Source organism: Ochotona curzoniae, unplaced genomic scaffold (genome assembly GCF_017591425.1).
Source record: "Ochotona curzoniae isolate NIBS_2020 unplaced genomic scaffold, NIBS_Ocur_1.0 patch64, whole genome shotgun sequence".
NCBI classification, from domain to species: Eukaryota; Metazoa; Chordata; class Mammalia; order Lagomorpha; family Ochotonidae; genus Ochotona; species Ochotona curzoniae.
The window spans coordinates 97,501-120,510 of record NW_024467044.1 but is presented as its reverse complement, the minus strand read 5'-3'; the positions used below and the strand labels follow the sequence as shown (position 1 = coordinate 120,510).

At 35.1% G+C, this 23,010-nt stretch overlaps 1 protein-coding gene across 1 annotated transcript in view; it reads right to left on the bottom strand.

Annotated features, from left to right (window-relative positions):
• Nucleotides 1-945: 945 nt before the first annotated feature.
• The window catches only part of LOC121168149 (sodium channel protein type 7 subunit alpha-like), a 53,366-nt gene continuing 31,301 nt past the window's right edge, over nucleotides 946-23,010 (bottom strand). The window contains exons 14-24 of the mRNA XM_040997971.1: nucleotides 19,265-19,702; nucleotides 17,484-17,589; nucleotides 15,079-15,233; nucleotides 10,842-11,015; nucleotides 10,283-10,390; nucleotides 9,024-9,302; nucleotides 7,983-8,036; nucleotides 7,167-7,304; nucleotides 4,856-4,960; nucleotides 3,762-4,032; nucleotides 946-2,003 (exon numbers count right to left, since the gene is read on the bottom strand). Of these exons, the coding sequence (XP_040853905.1) occupies nucleotides 958-2,003; nucleotides 3,762-4,032; nucleotides 4,856-4,960; nucleotides 7,167-7,304; nucleotides 7,983-8,036; nucleotides 9,024-9,302; nucleotides 10,283-10,390; nucleotides 10,842-11,015; nucleotides 15,079-15,233; nucleotides 17,484-17,589; nucleotides 19,265-19,702 (2,874 nt within the window). The 3' untranslated portion in view covers nucleotides 946-957. The remainder of the gene's footprint in view (nucleotides 2,004-3,761; nucleotides 4,033-4,855; nucleotides 4,961-7,166; nucleotides 7,305-7,982; nucleotides 8,037-9,023; nucleotides 9,303-10,282; nucleotides 10,391-10,841; nucleotides 11,016-15,078; nucleotides 15,234-17,483; nucleotides 17,590-19,264; nucleotides 19,703-23,010) is intronic.

Here is a 23,010-nt window from a genome sequence, read left to right as displayed (position 1 = left end):
AAACAAAGTGCAGTGAAAAATACTTTTAAAAAACTACATCTCCTGAATGGTCAAGACACTGAAAATCCTTTGACGTAATGATAGCTCTCAATAGTTCAAATTTATATTATTACATTTACCAGCTCTCACTGAATATTGCATTACAAATAAATAGAAAAAAACATGTTCATAAGGTGAAGCTTGAACTTAAAATACAGTACCTATGATAAGTTTAGCAGATATGTGCTTTTTAAAAGAAGCAAATTAAAGAAAATGAGAAAATGTAGGTCATAACTGTGGTTTCTTTATATGCTTCTCATCCTATAAAACATCTTTAAAAAGAGCTGGATCTTAGGTTCAAATTTATGATAAGCCATGAGCCCAGGATCAGTAATACAACACAAATCTCAAACTAAAAAATAAAAGAACAAAGAATAAGGCTTCAAATAAACTTATACAGTCCTCGTGTTCGTTAAAAAAAAAAAAGGCACTTTCTAAAGAACTGTCTTTGCATTTCTGCCACTGGCATTTATCAGCAAAAAATATGATTTAATGGTCTATAACATTTCACTGTTTTAATTAGGTCTTAATATAGTTACATTATATGTATTAACCTATACATACACATATAACACAAGGAAGCTCACAGTTCAGTTCATCTCTATCACAACCTCGCTACTCCTTCAGCAGTGTACACCACATGGTTCAGGTGAGACAAACACTGAATTGTCAAATGCAACTTCAACACACTGCAGCAACATTGAGAGGCTATCTTTACTGACAGATTGATTAGAATGAACATATAAGGGTAAAAGTATATTTTCAAGGAGTCATGTGGACACACACTTTAACTTTCTCAGGCTATAAACAGTAGATCTCTGCTTGATCTCTTTTAATGACTGAGATGAGCTTTGAATATTTCTGTGGTACATGAAGATCAAGAGGTGATGAGTACGTTTGAATCTGTCCTTGAATATTTCACTTTTCCTTGGCTTTATCAAAACAGTCACCTTCTTTAGAAGGCTGAAGATCTCTGTCACCATTTAGCGTCTGGATATCTGATCTGTTTTTTTCATTTTGCCTTAAGCGGTAACTTTTATAAGCACGTTGAATAATGGTTGCTGAAACTGCCTCTTGTTTTCGTTTTAGCGTAGTTGTGATTGGCTCATATGTGATCTTAAAAGGGTTAGCTAACAGAAATCCCGTTTCTATCTCTGAAAGGACTTTGTCCATCCTCATATCATTACCCATCACTCTGTTGGTAAAAGCAAGTAAAATGTCCAGGCAATGAATTCTGTCTCCAACAGCCATGGGAAGATCCATGGCGATGAGCTGGCCCTTGTTGGGTTTTGCCATGTAAAGAGGAGGATCGAGAGAAGCTGCGAAATCTGAAAGTTTGCTGGAATCTAGGTACTGGGTCCTATCTGGATCAAACCTATTCCATACCTGAAAGAACCTCCTAAAATCATCTTCACTCAAGGTTTTGTTTTTTTTCTTAGAAGCAATGTTTAAAAACTCCATGATAACCACAACATACATATTTACAATGATCAGCCATGATATGAGGATGTAACTGACAAAATAAAAAATCCCAACAGAGGGATTACCACAATCTCCCCGAACCCCAGTCCCAGGGTTAATTTTATCAGGATCACAGTCAGACCATTTACTGTTGAAAATTGCATTAAGCATCCCATCCCATCCAGCAAATATTGTAACTTGAAAGAGACAAAGCATACTGCTTCCAAAAGTTTCAAAGTTGGACACATCATTAATTCCAGCTTCCTTTTTAACATAGGCAAAGTTGTACATTCCAAAGATGGCATAGACAAACATAACCAGGAAGATCAGAAGACTGATGTTCAACAAGGCAGGAAGTGAGAGAATCAGAGGGAGCATCAAATTATGAAACACCTTTGGTCCTTTCCCAAGACGTAGGATGTGGATAATCCGTGAGAGAAGTATCATGGGCACAAGAGAGGAGGGTACGAGTGAGTGTCCTACAGTCACAGGCAGAAGCAGACCTTGGCGTGGGACAAGATGAGAGAGGCAATAGAATTACCCACATTCAATTGTGTTTAGGAGGAACATACATCACTACACATTTTGTTGACTTTCTGTATTTTATTAATTCTTTATTAATCCCCTGCATTTTCTGAAGAATGATATTCTATTGCTTATCTGAAATTTTCTATTGCTAATCAGAAATACTACTTGTATCAACTATCAGAAGTCCAGTAAAATCTGAACCATTATTCTAGCATATAATCATAAGGATATTATATATTATACATTTCTGGAATCACAGAGTATCTGAATACATAAAGAAGGATAGTACATTATTTTTTTTATTAGTTTTATCCAGGAGCTCAAATATAAATAATCCATAGTAAAAAAAAAAGTAGTTGCTACTTTTTTTCTGATTGCTTTTGAATCAGGATCTTCTATGCAGTTTGTCTTTTACCAAATGCCTAACAGATATTATTTAAATATGTAAAAGTGAAAAATATGATTTTTGTCCTCAAAAACCTTATATTACAGAAAACAGTGATAGGCAATTAAAATAATTACAATGCCAGGCAGAAAGGCCTAATTGATAAATATGATTACCAAATTGTCTGGCACCCAGTGATTCATAGGTTATAATATAATTTGTAACTAGTATTTGGGCCTCCTGATCTTTGGATATGTGAGTTCTTTGTTTAGAACTCTTTGTGGTGATGGTAGGTAGATGAGGCAAGTATTAGAGTTATTAGGGGAGGAACAGTTTAAAAAGAAAACATTATACTCAATTCCTGTAAGAGATATGAGAGATGTTTTCTGGAGGTGCTTGAGAAAATGTGGTTTATTTTGAATGCGTAGGTGGTACAAGGATGAAGTCTGCAAATTACGCAAAAGAAAGGGTATGCTTGCTGCATCTGGAAGCATGACGCCTCATGTTTTCTATTAAGCTTGGTCACTGCTTAGGATGACATTTTTCTGATGCTTTCCATCACCTGTATCCTCATCTTCATGGTGCCTTAATAGTCCTCCACTCTGACCTCCATTTCCATTTCTTCTCTGTCTTTCAAATGCTCTCACTATAGAAGAAGGGCCTTCCTTTAATTGTAAATTTCTCTCCATACTCAGCACCTTGTTTTTTATGAACTTATCTAAAATATGACTCTACTTGGAGATCACCACTCTCCTTCCAAAACTCAAGGGTAGGCAACTCATACTCTCTTCCTCTGTATGTCTCAAAGTAGAAACATGGAAGTAAATACAATTTTTATTTCGTCATGTGATTTCCAATCACTTCTCCTTCCTATCATTTTTATAAAAGTAAAGTAAGTTTATAACTTTTTTTAGAAGATGCAATTCAACTATATTATTTCCTACCATTGCTTAGCTCCTTAAATCTAGTTGTCCACATCTATGGCCACATTCTGGACACAAATACAGAATACTTTCTGAAATCATAAACTCAAGCAACTTTCTGACTCCAATTTCTTTTTCCAGCTCTCTGATTAAGTGACTCTAACTTTGAAAATAAACAAAAACAACAAAATCCTCTCCATACACAACAGTTTGTTACAATTTTGCTTTGCTCTTTCCTTATCCCACATATCTCAATTTAGTTTTGCTTCCATAATGTAGCCCTATGAACCCTAATTACCATTCAGACAACCCTCCCTTGTACACTCGCAGCACCCTCTGCTTCCCCGACCCTAGTCTTAATAGAAAGCATTAAAATGTAATTTGCCCATACCAACAAGTGAAAACTTGACTAGACAATATCTTACCTGTAATGGAGAAAATGACTACCATGAAATCAAAAATGTTCCACACAATGGTGAAATAGTGACAAACAAAAGAGATGAGCTTCAGAACGCATTCCACAGTATACAGCATAACGAAAATTGAGTTAATCCAGTAGATAGCAGTTTGCATTTGTGCACTCTGTCCATCACTTTGTATCATAAAGGTTATTACTTGGAAACATATCAGAACTATAATGATGACATTGAAAACTTGGCTTGTTACCAAGTCAAAAATTAATCCTTGGAACTTGTTCTGTAGGTAAAGAAAACAGGTGTAATAGTTTATAAATTTTTTGTTAATAGTTTAAAATTACTTGTTAATTTTTACTTACATGTTTTCATTTTATTTTAATAAGGCAGGTAACAGAACAATGTTTAATCTTCCAGCATGCAAACAACAACATGGGCTAGGCCAGGCCAAAGGCAGGATTTCAAAGTTCCATCTGGGTCTTCAATGTGGTTGGAAGGGACCCAATTACTTGGGAAATCATCTAGTGACTCCCAGGAGGAAACCATACAAGAAACTGGATGAGAATTGGGGGAGCTCTACTTGAAGCACGTATCTTGATATGGGCATCACAAGGAGAAACCTAATTACCCACTCTGCTTCAAAGCATTTGTTAAGAAGTTTAAAAACATTTTAATTTGAAAAGACAATGTATAAATAATATGTTAACTGCAAAAAAATCTTTTTACTTCCAGTGATATGGCATAGCACGTTAAACCTCCAGCTGTGGGAGTCAGCATACCTATCAGCTAGTTTGGGTCCTGACTATTCCACTTCCCATCCAGCTCCTCTGCCTGTGGCCTGGGAAGGCAATGAAGAATGGTCCAGGTGACCTGCATGCACTATGGAGAGTCAGAGTCTCTTAAGAGACTCCTGAAGCTCTGGTCCTGCTTCCAGATAGGTCCAGCTCCGGCCTTTGAGGCCATCTGGGGAGTGACTCAGTAGATGGAAGGTATTCTGTGTGTGTGTGTGTGTGTGTGTGTGTGTGTGCGCTTGTCTCCTTTCTCTGTAACTCTGCCTCACAAATAAAACCAAATAAATCTTTAAAAAGATCTTGATGTTTTCTTACTCCTGGACGAGGCACTGGTCTTTGAGAGTCATCACACATCAGCTTCTTTAGCTCACGGTACTGTTTCTTTTGTGTTGCGGTTACAAAGATGTTTGAGCCTCCCTGGTAAAGAAATGAAAGAAAAAAAATATTAAAATTACATCTAACCCCAATCTCCTCTGTACTGATGCATAGTTTAGAAAACTTGTCAGTTATTGATCTAATTTTTAAGAAATGTTTAGCTGTAATAGGCTAAATCTTATTTGAATATGACTGACTTCTGCTTCATAATCTATAAGAAACACATGAGAATATGTGCTAGCTATGTGTGACGTTCAATAAGCCTTATTTATCTCTATGTACTTTTGATTCTTTTGAGTAATCAACCCTATTTTCATTTTTTAATCTATTAAAGGCTCCTTCTTTCTAAAGAGGGAGGGACAAAAGGGAAATGTGGGTGGGTGGGGAGACATTAAGCAAAAGGGTAAGCTAATTTGTGCTTTTTAATTAATAAAAAATATAATTGGTCACATCTATATATTTTTAGTGATAATTTTACTATCTTACCAATACACATTGTATACAATGTCATATTATTCTAGGAATTAAGAATTGCTACTGCCATCATCAGTCAGTACTTGTTTGTCACACGCACTTGTTTGTAAAAAATAACACTGTGACTTGAAATAGAAGAGCAGAGCAGACTGTGTCTGGAGGTGTCAGAGACTGGGGTCAAACTCCGCTGGTATGGCCTGTGAGTGGACAAAATTCTAAGACCAAAATCGAGGCCTGCAGATTAAGGCCAACAGCTGGGCAATGGTCCAAAGCTATAGGACTTTGTGTTTTAAGATATTCTGGTGGGCAAGGTGCAGCAGTATACTAATGAAAGTCCTTGCTTGACATGCACTGGAATCCCATATGGGTCCTGGTTCATACCTCAGCTTCTCTGTCCATCCCACTCCCTGCTTTTGGCCTGGAAAAGCAGTCAACGATGACCCAAAGCCTTGGGTTCTTGCACCTGCATGGGAGACCTGGAGGAAGCTCCTGGCTCCTAGCTTTGGATCGGTTCAGCTCTGGCCATTGTGGCCACTTGGGGAGTGAAACAGCAGATGGAAGATCTTTCTCTGTGTCTCTCCCTCCCTCTGTGTATCTACCTTTCCAATAATAACATTTAAAAATCTTAAAAAAAAAAAGATATCTTGGAGACAGTCATGTACTAGCTTCTGTACTTGGCTCATACCTTTATGCTTGTTTTCTGATCATCAACCTTTGGGTGGTTAACATGAGCCGTGGCTATCAATGTTTGTGCCAGATCAATTCCTAGGTATTGACTCACCAAGAATTTCAGTAAAAGACTGAGGGAGTGACACTTCTAAGTCAACCCCCTTTCTCAGAGAAAGAAGCTTTCCTCTTTATCTTGTGCCTGTCTTAATTTTATTTACTCAGTTACATATGGCCCCCTTTCCAACCCTGTTCATGCCAACCTGGTTGTAGTAACATAGTCACTTAAAATCAATAGGTATCAATAAGTAAAGTTCAAAAACCTGTTCTGGATTTTGAAGTCCCTTGGTAGCAGGAATATCCAATGAAAATCATTTTTTAACACTGGACTCTTGACCCTCTGCAGATCATTGGGAATTCAGTGCTATACAACCTTCTTTTCAGAATTAACATTTGATGACATGGCTAAACGTGGCATTTTAAAATTAAACTATTCTTCCCTTGGCTGTTTCAGAAGGCTTGCCTATATTTTATAGAGTTTATGTCTCATTCAAATGAACACAAATTTTTTTTGAGGCCTTTGTATTTGTGGAGATCCTTCAGGCAGTCTCAATAGCAATGGCGGCAAAAACAGGTTGTTCTCTGAACTCTGTTGTCGAGTTAAAAAAACTTGCAGTTATGCCATCCGATGTGGATTTATAAGTTTCTGTACTTTAAGCAGAAAGAGCTACTCTAATTTACAAAGCTGTGCAAGTTGCTTTTAGCTTAAAGGGCTAGCCAAAATAATAAGAATTTTTTAAAGCTCTTTACATATTTATTTAGATTCATGAAAACATCACTTATTTTAAACACATCATTAGCTATAATATGCTTATACATAAACGTTCACTTTTGTTCTTTTAAACTTGCTTATAATGCTGTGAATGTCGAAAGTAATAGAAAGATGAACATTTCAGCAACGTTCAACAGTGCAAAAACACTAGTAATTTTTCTTAGCAAAAATCAAAGAAATACATTAAGCCAAATCCTAAACCAATTATTTGAAACAGGGCATTTTTATAAATTGTTTCATTTCCTCAGGCATTGATGATCAAAAAATATTTATACTTATCTTTATTTTATGTTTGTTGAAATTGACCACAATCACACTAATCAGCACACTCAAAGGGAGAAATAGTCCAAACATAATAAAGATGATGAAGTAGCAATACATGTAGATACTATATTCAAAACTAGGCTGCATATTTATCTGAAAGATAATTTTAAAGAAGTAAAATATAAATTCTGAGTTTTTAAAGCACAAGATTTATAAACAATTTATTACAAGGAGATAAAACAATGCTATTTGAGGTGATGTCTTTTCTGTTCTTCAAAGAATAGTACTGATTTGCTTTTTATTTTGTCTTATTATAAAGGGACTAGATTTCATGTATGTCACAGATACAATTGTAAGAACATACTATCACTCTCCGTCTCCTTTTCTTTCTCCCCTCATTCCTTTCAGTTTTTGTGGTAAGTTATTTTGAATTTACCTTATAACCAGTATTATTACTATGGTAGTATTATTATATTAACCAGTATATTAACCAGTAGTATTATTATACTGGTTATAAGGTAAATTATACACTACAGTATTCACCAAGCAAAAAGTAGAAAGACTATCGTTCCACAACTATATGGACCAGGGCTATAAACTATCAAAGCAGAGGATGTCGGCTTCCCTCTTATTTTATTCCACTGGTGTGGACATTGATACAAATTTACTAACTAGCCAAGTGACCCTAGATACAGTTCTATACTTCTGAGAGCATTCAGTTTCCCATGATATACTCAATCTAAGCTTGGGTATTGCTTCTGTCCTGTGCTTGAATTTCAAAATGACTTTGCTTGAAATAAGACAAAAGTTCTGAAGCTATATTGTACTTACACCCACAGAATCAACTGCTGAGTTCATAATAGTGATCCATCCATTAAATGTTGCCTGTGAAAACAAACCACATGTGTTTAATTCCTATGGAAATATATGCTTCACGGTAAATACAAATGAAAATTCAATTTGTTGTTAATATATTAAACCATTTGATAGTAAATACTACATACATAAATTATAAAATAATTAAGATCTTTAATACATCTGTTACTATGTTATTTCTTATTTCTTATTATTTTTGGTGGGGGAGGGAAGTCAGATATACAGAAAGGAGGAGAGACAGAGAGGAAGATCTTCCTTCTGATGTTTCACTTCCCAAGATTAGCCAGAGCTCTACTGATTTGGAGCCAGAAACTTGAGTCTCTTCTGGGTTCCCCACACAAGTGCAGGGTTCCAAGGCTTTGGGCTGTCCTTGACTGCCACAAGCAGAGAGCTGGATATGAAGTGAAGTCGCTGGTATTATAACCAGTGCCCATATGGGATCCCTGCACATGCAAGGCAAGGACTTTAGCCATTGAGCTCCTGCACCAGGCCTTTAGTTATTTTATTTGCACCACACTCTAACCAACTGAGTTAACCAGCCATTTGCCTTTAGTTATTTCAAATGCTTAGTTTATTGAAGGTAAATAACATTTTTAAGATGGTATACAATAGGGCATTCCAGCCATCTAGAGCTTGTACACCTGTAGTATTCTATGTGATCAAGAGATAAATGGTGTACCTCTAAATTTTAAAGGTACAGTGTAACATATTAGTCATTCCTCAAGGCAATAAACAGGAAAAAAGTGATATCTCAGGTTTGTGATGCTATTACTTGGTCATTGATGGCACAGTAAGTTTGGCCAGCAACTGCTTTTTCCTATGTAAATTGAAGCTTCACATCTATCTACTTCTCCCAACAGGGCAAGAGTTAATATTTGCTAAAGTATTTAAAAATTGCATAAAAATGTAATAATAATCTGAATTTAGTTCTTTATGCTCAACCAGTAATACATATGAAAAAGCTACTGTCAAAAAAAAATTAAAAATAGCACTTACTACTTGAAGCAGTGAAAGGAAACCGTTTCCAACATTATCAAAGTTTACTTTTGCATTTTCCCATGGCATGGATTCATTAAAAACAAGGCTCTCACATTGAGTCTTATTCATGACTTCGGATACAGGAAACCTTTCTCCACTTATTGGATCAATGCATTCATAAAATTTTCCAGCAAATAAGTGCACTCCCATGATACTAAATATCAGCCAGATCAGAAGGCAGACCAGAAATACATTCAAAGCTGGTAAAGTAGTTTTTATTAAAGCTCTCACAACAACCTGGCATATAAGAAAATAAACATATAAACTTAAGGCAAGCAAAAACTATTTTAATTTCCAAACTGGAAACAGCAACGGATGCAATATCATTCAGAAGAACTTGAAAAGATCATATCTAAAGATTTAATAGCCCACATGGCAATATCGTGATGATCTAAATAGAAATTCAATGTTAATTAAAATATACACTAAAACTTAAGAGATTTTCAAAGTCTTTGTGCTATTAATAAATCAAAGGTAACTCTGGTGTAAACTCCAGAGTAAGTATTTCACTGATTTAACCTTTTATTGCTTGAGTAAGAAAAATAATCAAGTGGTGTGTACATATGAGATTATCTAGAAAGCTCATAAACTAAGACATCAGATCAAGAACTGACTTGAGGAGTTTATATATAGAAAGGGTTTGCTCAAGGACAGTCAAAAAAGTAGGGAAGAATCAAAGAGACTGCATAAACTGCTTTACATGGTGTGGTCTACTCATTTTCTTCATAGTGGTCAGAATAATCCTTAACATGAGATTTGTAAGAATTAAGTTTTGATGTACGACTTTAATAAAAGTAGGTATATCTTAAAACCAAAACTTTCCTTTCATTGAGTAATTACTTTGTGTGTATTCTTCTAGTTTTTAAAGGTAGCTACTTGATCAAGTTTTCATTTTCTGATATATATGTTCCTAAAACTGAGACAAATACATTAATATCTATATATTGGTTAAAATATTCACGTATAAATGTCTCCAATATATTTTATCAGTTATGTTTTATTTGTCTATTATTAGCTTTCTGATTTTTTTTACTTACTTAATTAGTTTTCATATCTTAGCAGTAATGGTCCTTAAGCCTCAAAAAGTAAAATTAACATCTTCCTCTGTCTTTAAGACTGCAATATAACACTTTCAATGTGTTGATGTTAAATGTACACATGAGAAGACAATAACACTTAGTAAAAAATATAGATCACTTCAGGAATTTTTATCTTACCTTCATTCTTTCAAATTGAGATAGAACTCTGAGTGCCCGTAGGAATTTAATGGAAGTAAGTGGTTTTAGCTCTTCTCGAGTTTTGCCTATTAAGCTAAGACAAAATACCTAAATATATATAAAAAAAGAGTTAGCAACATCAGAATTAAAATGACATGTAAGATAAACTTTGAATTTATTAAATATTTGTCCTCCTAAGTTGATTTTAATGACATAATTTTCTTATAGCTTTCTACAAGTTATTATCAAGATGTTAAAATATTACCCATACTTATTAGTAGGCATAGATCAGCATAGTACTGGTTATGACAATGCCATTTTGTAGACATGATTTAAAACTCAAGCCAACAGAATATAAGAATTTTAGGTTGCTAATATTTTTAGACTTTATGAAACCTATTAATTGTGATTTCATAGTCAATACAATACTCTTTTAGAAGAACAAGATCAATATTTAAGTGAAGAAAAGATGAAATTTTGGTTACTGAAATGTACAGAAGGTAGTAAGTTAAAATATATTTAAGATGTGGCATTTTAGATACTTGTTTGAAATACGTACAACAACAACCATGAAGTCCAGTTTGTACCAGTTGTTAGAAAAATAGGCTTTAAAACCATATGCCATCCACTTTAGAAGCATTTCCAGAATGAATATGTAAGTGAAGATCATGTCAGCATATTCTAGTAAAATTTTGATAGTTTTTTTCTGGTCAATGTATATATCTTCAAAAGCCTGTGAGTTAAAAAAGAATCTCTCAGGATTAATGTACCCAGAATTTCTAAAAGCTCTTTGAAAGAATGGAACTGTCCACAATAAGCAGCTGATGAACAGTGTCACAGTCTGTAGTCTAAAGGAATTTTTTTCATTTGGCTTGGATTATAGAGTTGCTAATTATCATTTCTGGTTCTCATGCCTATAGCATTAATTGGTACTAGTCTAGTCATTTGAGGTGGTCAACCCACAGACATAAGCTACTTCCCAATACAGGATGAAAGATTTAAAAACAGTATGTGTTCAGAGATCCTTACAGCTATTACCAGAAAATGCCAATAGCTTCTTTTGCTGCAGGAATAATCAGGAAACCAACAGGAAATTGGTGAATGCTAAATAAAATAATTGTGCAAACCTTCTCAGTTTTATCAGAGGACTCTTAATTTTACTGTGGTATATGTAAAGTCTAATCATCTCATTCAAAACAGTAATATCATTCACTCCAACTCAATAGAGATCATAAAGTACCAACGGGCTCAAGTCCAATTTCACAATCAAGTATTTTCAAGGAGAAAAAGTAAATAAGGATTTAAAAATCTAATTCAAAAAACGAAGGGATTCTCAAAACCCTACTGTAAAGTAACAGTAGACAGAAAATAACGGTAGAGATGCTAACATTTAATCAAACTGATTATAAAGGGAAAATGTCTACAGAAGCAGAATCTAGTGAATGATCAAGTTTTTAAAATAAATTAATTTTTTGGAAGTACTTGTTTATTTAAAGGCAGAATAAGGAAGGGCTAGATGGGGGAGAGACAGATCTTGCACTCCTTGATTCATTCCCTAAATGGCTGCAACCTTCATGGCTAGACCAGGCTGAAGGCAGGATCCAGAAACTCCGTTGCATTCTCCACAGGTGACAAGGTTGCAGGCATGTGGGTCATTTGTAGCTGCTTTCTGAATTGGAAGCAGAGTTGCAAGCAGCAGCTTAACATGCTGTTTTACCATGCTGTTTCCTGTTTTATTATTTTCTTTATTAATTGAGCAGATATACAATGCAGGAAATTATAAAAGATATGCAAAGATTTTTGCCTGAATTGGCATAAATGGATTGCCTTTCAGCAGGCAATGCTCCCGCTGTGCACAACTAGAAAAGTTGTGTATAAATTTTTCAAAACCATCCTTTCTTAAAGCCATCAGTGAAAATGAAATGGGGTCTAACATCATAAAGGACGTTATACAGAAAACAAAAACATTTACTCCATAAGGTCTAATAGAATCTAACATCAAATCAGACAAGACATATAACTAAAGATGAAAATTTCAGAATGATAAGGTGAATATCACAGTACACATTTATGCACAGAATACACCATCAAAATATTAAAAGACAATTTTAATAGAGAAGAGATTTACAAGAAAAACCAGGATGGTGCAACTATTTAACACATACTTTCCATGGCTGATAATTACACATAGTAATTTTGTTTTTTTACTATATAAATAAGAACGAAGTAGATGGGAACATCAGAAACGACAAACATTGACACTGCACCCAACGTGTCAGGAGGTACTGAATAGTTAATTTTATTTACCACAAAAATATACCCATTCCACAGCAACAGTGAAAGTCATCTGATAACACATGACTAACCCCAACCCCATCTGGAGCACTATCTTTGCCAAACAAAAGCTATCTCACTCAAGAGGCAAAGCTGTACTCTCAGAGGAACAAACTTCAGTTCGTGTTGAATGGCACAGACACACAAATGCTAACTGCATCTACACTCAGCATGGGACCCTGGGCAGCAGTTTGACTCCTCACATTTCCTACAACTTTAGGACTGAAGCTAGCTTTGCTTGAGGACATTAAAATACTTTTAGTGAGGAAAGTATACTTTTTTTAAAAAAAAAAATACATTTCTTTAAGGTCTTCTTTCGCTTTCTTTCCTAGCAACCACAAGAATAACTGGAGCCAAATTTCCTTATGATAGAATTAAGTTTGCTAAAGAAGAAGGCATATATGCCAACAAGACTTGGAACACAAGTAGCATATTCATTCAGAAAATGACAGAGTATGCCTGGAAGTGTATCCCAAGGGGAACTCCACATTATCACTGCTGTAATCTTCAAACCACATAAATATTCATCCTTATGTTCTTGATTTTAGAAACCTGAAATCAGATTCAGTGGGCTAAAACCAAATCAAATCTCACACACACATACATGTGTATATCTATACATATGTATACACAGACTTACATATATGTGATTATATATTAGATTTTTAAGTATTTGAAAGGCAGTGTTAGAAAGAGGAGAAGAGAGAGATTGCTTTTCTATCTGCTAGTTCACTCCATGGTGGGCCAGGCTGAAACCAGGAGGCAGGAACTTCATCAAGGACTCCATGTGGTTATAAGCCTAGGGACTTTGGCCATTTTCTGATGCTTTTCCTTCGCACTTTAGCAGGGAACAGGATCAGAAAGAGAGCATCCAGTACTTTAACTGACACCCATATGGGATGTTAGTGCTTCAGGTGATGCACCACAGCACCAGCCTCACCCTTGACAATACTGATGCAGTCTGTTTGTTCAGGGATTCCTGTATCCTTGTTATTTTTTAGCAGGTTCTAGTGCCAGAAACTGCTCTAAAGTGTGTGTTGGCTTCAGATTTCTGTTTGACTCATATGAAGACAATGGGACACTAAAAAGCTCTGTAGCAGAGAAAGACAAAGTACAGAGAATCTGGCAAATCTACTTTTACGTATTTGTACTTCCCCATCTTTCCATCCTAAGTGGGATTATGAGCTCATAGGTCCCAGAATAGGGCTTTTGAGGATGTTAAATATCTTCCACTAACTTAAAAAATGAAATTGTGTTATTCAAATTTTGTCTTTCTTAGGCCAATAAGAAAAGGAAGGAGTTATCAGATTTTCAGGGATATTTGACCTTGCTAGGAACCTGGCACTGTAACAAATGAGGAAAATCAACACTGCTTAACTCTATTTTCTAATTAAGTATAAAAGTGGAATAGACTAATTTATGGTAATGGAAATACATGTACCATTCACGCTGAGTAGGAAAATATCTGTGGAAAATATTGCTCCAATTCTCAATCCAAGTGACAGCTATCCAAGCCTAATGGTTTTGTGAGTAATCATTCAAGCTATACATGCAGGGGACATTCGGCATTTATATGTTAAAGGCCACTTATTACATATTTACTCTAAAAACTCACCCAGGGCAAAGCCTACTTAGCAACAATGACTTTGCTCCATGTGTCTCACACACTACTATTCTTCTGTATGTTTCTCTGTTATCCTTTATAAAAACACAACCAAATCAAAATATATATTCTGTTTCTTTCCCTTGTTAAATGCACCAAGCATATAATTTGTGTTATGACTTTCTTCAATTACCACCATTATTTGTGGTGTGACAAAGGCAGCGTGCAGGTAGCTTCTGTATTGTTTAAAACAGCTGCACAGCTTCCCATTGGATCCTATACTGAAGTATAATTAAGCACTCATCTTAGGCACTAGCTCTTTTTTCCATTAATCTTTTGTTATGACAAATAATATTTTAACAAAGTTTTAACATGTGTACAAAAATTGGTTGAATAACTTTAAAGATTGGGCATAAGTTCAATTGTAGTTCAAAGCCCCCTAATACATTTGATAATTCTCTGTTTTGGGGGTGAGTACAAAAGTACTAAAAAAAGACAGCAGAATTTTGGATGTCCAAACTACAAAAAAAATGTTTAACAAATAGCATTTCATTGAAAGCAAACAGAATCAGCTTATCTATTTTTGGTTCTTTTTACCACTGTAGCCCATATACTATTAAACTATATTACTTCCTTAATATTTTGATGTTAAATTTTAATAGCAACACTAAATTCAGCACTGAATGATGCACGTGTAGACTGTCTAAGAGCAAGTGATATATACTTCCTAAAATCAAAATCCGCAGGATACAAAATGTTGCACTTTGCTAGGTGTGCTGAAATGGTGACCATTTCAATTAAGAGTGTTGTGACACACTGTTCAATATAGCAGTATCACTCACCATGAACGCTCACTTACCAGGGTACCTGTACTGAACAGAGTCACAAGTCCAATGAAACACTTGAACCAATTGTTTTCAACTATCTTGCAGCAAGTTTTCCTTAGGTTCTGCCAAATTCTGCCTTTCCTGGAGAGTCTACTGATTTGGCCAAGGGAAGACCTTTGTCTGCAACCTGACAAGAATAAAATCAATATGAACTGATATCTAGAAAATTGACTAAGAAATCAATATGTCAAACTTTACAACATGTTCTTCCACAATTATTTATCTACAGATTCTAATAAGTGATCTCTGATTAGCAAACACTTGAGATTTTTTTCTCCTGTGACCATGCAATCACTATGGAGAAACTGGGGGTTTTGTAGAAAAGGAGGAAACAGTCTTAGAACATCAATTCCACTGAGGAATATCCTGAGATTAAAATTTATCCTCCATCCCTACAGGAAGAAAAAAAAGGTGCCCACATAACATCTTCTGATTGTAACATTTTGGTAGAGTACATGAACATTAACCCAGAAAACGTACATGACTTGGTGAGCATTCCTACTTAAAAAAAAAAAAAAAACACTCATAAGATGTTAAAGAGCTGAAATCTAAATTAAGCCAATTGGATTGCTCTGACTTCATTCCTGTGGTGGCAGGGAAGCGGCACTTCTGACTGAGACTAATAAAGGAGGCATCCTGAACTGTGAAGTACTTTCATATGGGGCTGAACTCTATCTCTGGTCAAGAAGATTGGCAAATGATAAGGCTTCAAAATCATATGACAAGCAGGCAAACTATGAGGAGCAGGAGGAGAAGGAGAAAGAGGCAGGGCAATGGTAGAAGAGGAGGTGGTTGTAGAGGAGAAATTGAGCTAATGGAATTTAAGGTCCAATTTTTAGATTTTTCATTTTAGAATTCTGCCTAGTGTTAAATTTTACATCTCTAATCTGAAAAACATGAATGTGATTCTGTTCTTATCTTAGAGGATGCAGAAGTCCTGAAGGTAGACTACTAAGAAAAATTTCTTATTCTGAATTTGAGTACTCAACAATTACCATTTTGATCTTTTTCCTGTGGTTCTAAGTGATCAAATCTATAGTCATGTCTTAATCTTACAAAGAAACCAACTTCAATTATAAGTCAGAGATGCAGGTTTTGCCTCTCTAATGTATAAGGCAACTGAGTGAAGTCATATACATTCCTAAACATTCACATGGAATGTATTAACATGTTACCAGCACAGATTGTTTTCCTAGGAAAATGTTAGGAAGTGTATTAGAGGTATTTTAAATATTGATCCCAATTTGTTAAGTCTAAATACACTGTATTTCATTTCTAGACACACACAATGTGGATTTTTTTTTTAATTTTATTGTTGTTTACATTGTGGTGCAGTTTTATAGGCGCTGGGGATTCCCCCCTCCCCTCCCATACCCCTCCCCCCATGGTGGATTCCTCCACCTTGTTGCATAACCATAGTTCAAGTTCAGTTGAGATTCATTCCTTGCAAACACATGCCTAGCATAAAGTTCAGCGTCTTATTGTCCAGATAAGTTCAGTAGCCTCTTGGGGAGACCTTCTCTGGTCTGAAGGTAGGGCTAACAGAGTAAAGATCCGGTCAGTTAAAAGCCCCAACAAGACCTCAGTATCAATATACAACATTATGGAATTAATTGAATGACATAGTATTGGGTAAACAATATGTTAAAAATAATGCAAGTTCCATTCTTCGAAACATCTGGGTTGAGACAGTATCAATGACAGGTTCAAAAAATAACAAACAACCAAACAAAAAATTACAGGTTAAATCAAGGCAAACTTTGATCCTGATTTAACAATATTTTGTTTTACTCCTAAATCACACTTTTAACAAAATATGAACATAATATAAGATTACACAATATTTTCTTATAGAATGAAAAGTATGTTTTGGGATCAATGCAGCTTTTACCTAGACTACAGACTGTTCCACTTAGACAACATTTACATTAACTTTATCAATCAAAATCTGAGTTTATTTAATGAAGTGTGATAATATCAACAGTATTATTTTAGGATATACTTTTTGGCGAGGTTATCTTTCTAAGATCACATACACACTAGTTTAATTTTTTCCTATAATCTTACAAGGTTTATCCTGGATTCTTCTGTTGGGTATCTGAATCAAAGAGGATGATTAGTGGTGTAAGGGAGGATAACTCAGCCTGGCTGATACCAGTGAACTATTCTGGCTACTGTAATAGGCTATGGGACATAGGCCCTTTCTGTCTTTTCCTGGGGATTACTGACACTGCTTTAAGTGTCTATGAGGACAGACGTGTATGCCTACATGCAGTGTGTGTATTCATTAGTCAAACATTTAAAAATCTAAGATTATTTAGATTCATGGAAATTTTGTCTGATTTCAGCAATATTTACCAAAGACTTTTTTTCTTACCATTTTTTAGATGCTTTGCCTTCTCACGTTCATAGCACATTTCTTCTTCCTCAGAGATGGCAATATCCACTGTGCTGCATTCAGATGAGCTAGACTGCTTTAATTTCTAAAATGTTAGTTCCCATAAAAAGTTGTCATTAAAATACTAATATTTCTCACTGTAAGGTAAGTTCATTTCATTTTCAGAAGTAATATACTTAGGCATAAAAAGAACTACATCATGTCTAAAGGAACATTGGCCAATTCCATGGTTGAGCTGCAGTTCCAGAAAATTATTTTAAGGTCATTCCAAGTAAAATAACTGTGACTATAGCAATTATGAGCTGTAATCTAGTCTTACGTGTGCTGCTATAAGATGGAACTGACAATGCAGTTCTTTAGGTCTAGAACAAATCACAAGTTTACGAAAGTGGTCCCAGTCCTACAGAAAGAAACTATATGGAAAACAACCACTTCTGTTTTTTGCCTCATACTGAAGTTCAAGGCTGGTAGAAAGAGGTGGCCTTTGTATTTTATGTGTGGCAGTAATGTTAGTGTCATGCTTTTATTTTATCTAAATTTATGTTCTCAAAATGATTTATTTCACCTCACTGAGAAAAAAGGATATATTTTAAACCATCCTTTAAAATCATTAAGATTCCAAAATCTATAACAGCAATGTAATATTTTTGTTCAAAGGCATTTATTTATATGAATGAATAAAGTGAATGAACTTCATGACATGAAAGTTCTAACCCTCTATTCCTTAATTTTTCCTAATTTTTATACTACAGCTTATTCTCATTTCATTTCACAACCATAGACTTAACATTCAAGCCATAGCTAACTGAAAGGCCTACTGTTCTTCAGGAGTATGTTCAAAGGCTCTACACAATAATCAAATCCCAGATGCTAATCTCATTCACAGAGCAAACACGGTATTTATCATTTGGGCCTGGTTTATTTCACCAAATAGTATAGTTTCCAATTTCATACATTTAGTTGAAAAAGACAAGACTTTATTCTTTTAAAGGATGAGCAGTATTCCATTGTATATATATGCTGTTTTCTAGCTCAAGCAAAATCAAAATAAATGTACTAAAATGTTTGGAAGAAAATCAGTAAATTTCTTTAAAAGGAAGGAAATATCTGTATAGAATTAAAAAGAGGCAACTGTAATTATTTTGTCAAATATTTTGGTATTACGCACAGTGAGTGTCAATGAAATATACTTGGGGTTCACTTTAGCATTACATAGTGAACTGTCATTAAGTCATTGTGCCAGAGATACTGAATACCTGGGAACAGACACTTCCTGCCATTCCCCTGATCTTGAGTGGTCTGTGAGGTTTCCACAATGAGATCCACAGCAGGAAGCTCACAGGCTGAATGGTCTCTGTAGGCTTAGTTCTCCATTAAATTACACTTCCCGCTGAGATGCTATGCTGCTTGCATAGCTTGCTTAAATGTGCTTCTCAACATCACATATTATCAGCTTATTAATTTATAAAATTTCAAACTATTTCATAAACTCCTACTATTTATTTAGCATTTTTCTACACAATGTTGAATTTTGATGTATTTTTAAGCTTCTATCCCCCCAAAGGAATTTTAATTCATTTATATACTAAAAGAGCAAAACTTAAACATCTTAATTAACTTTATCATAGGCACTCCACCAAAGCTAGAAGTAGCAGTTAGGACTAAATGCAGTTTCTGACTGAAATTGCAACCCTGAGTTAACTGTTCCTAAACAACACTATCAATCAACAACAAGTGATCAAGATACTAAACTCTCTTACCTCTTTGCTGTCTCCATCACCAGACTTGCTCTGAATTTCCTTATTATCTAGATTCTCTATATCCGATTCTCCGGAGGCAATCGGCACCGTTTCTGAGCCACTGGGACTGGGGATAAGTGACAGCTTCTCATTTTCAGTCATGGTGTTTCTCTCGGTGCCGTTACCTACTTCATTATCCTTGAGGACATCTTGAGAGTTGCTCAGGTCAGAGAGAGTATGAGCAGAGATGTTCTCTGTAACATACACATCATTCACATGGTCCACCACCTCCTTTGGAGCACTTTGTTTTTTGCACAATATTTTGAGAAATACACAGCTTATTTTCGCCTTAAGCCTTGTTATTGCAAGTTGGAGATTTTTTGCTTCATTGCTCTCTTCAGCTTTCACAGCATTATAGGTGCCAAATGAGACCACTAATGCCAGAAACAAGTAAATTATCTAAAGGAGGAAGTGAAATGAAACTAAATGAATACCACTTGTATGTTTCTTTATTTTTTAAAAGATGTCTTTGTAAAATTTACCACAGATCTGAAAACAGAACACATTAAGAATTATAATGATATTCAGCTCTAATTAATTTATAATTTGTCAGGGAATTGCTAGGGGCTTTCATGGCCAGCAGTCAACTTTAGGCTCACCATGTCTCAAGCAGTATGACTTTTCTCTGTTCTAGAAATGGAAAGGTAAAGGCTTATTGAAGGTCAAACCAATTAGACTCAGGTTTCTCTTTTTCCAGAGTTTATTTTACTACTGTGTCAGGCTGTCTCACAGTTGGTAACAAAATGAAATGCTGTGCCAGAAGGCAGACTTCAATTCTATCCTAGGAATGCAAATAGTGATTTGCAAAAAAGTCCTTGCCTTGCAAGCAACAGGATCCCATAAGGGCACTAAACCCAAAGGCCCTGCTTCCCATCCAGCTCTCTGCTTGTAGCCTGGGAATGTAGTTGGGAATGGCCCAAAGCCTTGGAACCCTGCACTCACATGGGATTCCTGGAATAAGTTCCAGGCTTCTGGTTTCAGATGGGTGCAGGTCTGGCCATTGTGGCTGCTTTGGGAGTGAATCAGCAGATGAAAGATCTTCCTTTCTGTCTCTCCTCCTCTCTGACTTTACAATTAAGAAAAAAAATTCTTCAGCATTTGGATGTATGTGAAGAAGTCAGATTCTCATACATAAGCCATAGACCTCTTGGGAGCATTTGTATCATTTGTACCTTTTGCATTTGTATCATTCTCAGAAGACATGGGTCCCCAGCATAGGAAGGTGATACCAAATATAATTGAATTGGTAGTTCTTTTCCCTCTTTCAGTTAAGTATTACACAGTACAAAATAAGGAAAAGACTTTTTGTTAGTATCTTAAGCTTCATGGGAACAGGAACCAGGTTTTCCTCTTAATGAGGAAATATGCTGATATCTTTTTAGTGTTTATGATTTCTTATATCATACATACACTCATGCATGTGTATACAGACACATAGTGGGCATTTTATAAGGCTGAAAATGAAGTTCATCTTAAAATGCACTGAGGTTACAGTAAACAAACACAAATAAACATAAAACCTTCAGAACATTGCAGAGTGCTACCAGTTTGCACAGTGACCTTTGGATTTTTAGAAAATAGTCAATTCCTTGAAGAACTAAAAAGGAAAATTAGGCTACATTAATGGCCAAAGCAATGAAGAATCGGTGTATTCTAATTTGAGCAATGAGAGGGGGGCAGGTAGGGTTAAAGAGTATCTTTCCTTTGGTGCCAGCTAATTATGAATTTCAAAACATAGATACTTCTATTTTCCTTTGAGAGCAAAGGCAAATTCATGTATCCTAAACATGACACTTGAGTTTCCCCTGAAACTGGTTTTTATCCTCTTCATGGTAAACCATTTATTAAATGAGAATTGAGCTTTCAAATCAAAATCAATTGGCATGAAAGAGACTGGAAGGCCATGATTTATCTAAGTGTCAATTTTCTGATGAGGAATTAGGAAATACATTTGCATTAGGAATTCAACATGAATAGAGTCATTTTCATGTATAATGCATAAAATGCATTAAAGTAAAGCAAAGCGAAGTTCAAAAGTAAAGTAGAAATACTGACATATTTTACACAAAATATATAATATTAATATAGATATTAAGTGTGTTAAAAGTATATATAATATCTATGCCACAGTATTTCAGCTTCCTTGCTTTTGGATTTTATGTGTGTTGTTTTTCTTTCTGTTGTTGCTTTCCTCAGCAGCCACAGACTTTCCTTTTAGAGACAGAATTCTGTAGTCTATTTGGTAAGCCACCATTACTCTATGATTATTCACATGGATTAGATTTGGACTAGTGCCATCTCTAGCTCCAAGGAAACAGAGAGTAGCTTAGAAATGGGCCCATGATTCAGAACTGACGATTAAATATAAAAATATGCTGTGGCTTCTAGGAAGGATATTCTGTATACATATGATTAGGAGACTACTGACTGCAGCAGTCATCTTAACAAAAGAGAAGAGAACAACCTGAAAGGAGTACCAAGATGAAGCTGAGATGTGCAAAGACCTGTCTCTAATGATTGTATTTGGATGCCAGTATTGTTTCACAAATTAAGGTTTATGATATTTTGAGTTATGTGTACAAATAATATGGTCATTTTTATACTGCTTTATGCCACTGGGAGTTGAATATGCATTGATGACTGCAAATGACCAGGAGTGGTGAAGTAGTTTTAAATACTGGTTACTGCTTCAAGCTTTAAGATAATGGAAGAGTTAGTCATTTCCCTCATGGAGCTAACAGTTTAATGTGAAGATTGACAACTGCAGCAACAATTAAATAAAATTCCAATGTGATAAATGAGTGATAGGGATATTTTCAAAATAACATAAAAGTATGAAAGAGGACACAAAGCTGAGTTTAACTTGGTGTTTGTGTTTTTGTGTTTTTTTTTCAGCCTTTTGGGAAATGTGCTTGATATTTATAACATATGACCAAAAGCCAAATATTGAATATTCCTGTAAGAACTGCCTTCTATCATAAATCATACCTTTTTTCTCAGAAGCATTAAAAGCTACTGACTCTGTTCATGTAATACCACTTTGGATATTAAGAAATTTAGATGTGGAAGCTTTCTTAGTAAATGCATAAAAACAGACTCATGTTTTCCAGTTTCTGCCTCACAGTTTAATCAAGTGCAATTTTTTAGATGATCCTGATGACCAGACAATAACAATGAAATCAGAATCTCTGGGACTAAATCCAAGACATGTTTTAACTAAATCCCCAGGGAATTCTGATGTACAGGCTATTTTGACAACCGGTGTTACACTTAAGTGCTTCTTAAAATTTAATGTGCACACAGTTACCTGGGGATGTTGTTACAATGTAGATGATGTTTCCTTGGGTCTGAGATGGTATCTGAATGTCTGCATTTCTAACCAGCTCTGTGGGATGCCAATTCTACTTTAGTCACAAGATTATACACTAGTGTTTTTTAGTTGACATATGATGCAAGTCACATGGTCTAATTTAAAATTTTCCATTAGCCACATTAAGATCATATGAAAATAAATTAATTTTACTAATGTGTTTAACTACATATGTACACTGAAGTGTAATAATTATATTTTACTAAGTATTCCATACAAAATTGTTTCTGAAATTTTTATATCAATTTTCAGGTAACACTACAAATTTAGTGTGATTTGACATTTGTAACAAATTCAACCAATCATGTTTCAATGCTAACATCCACATGTGGCTAGG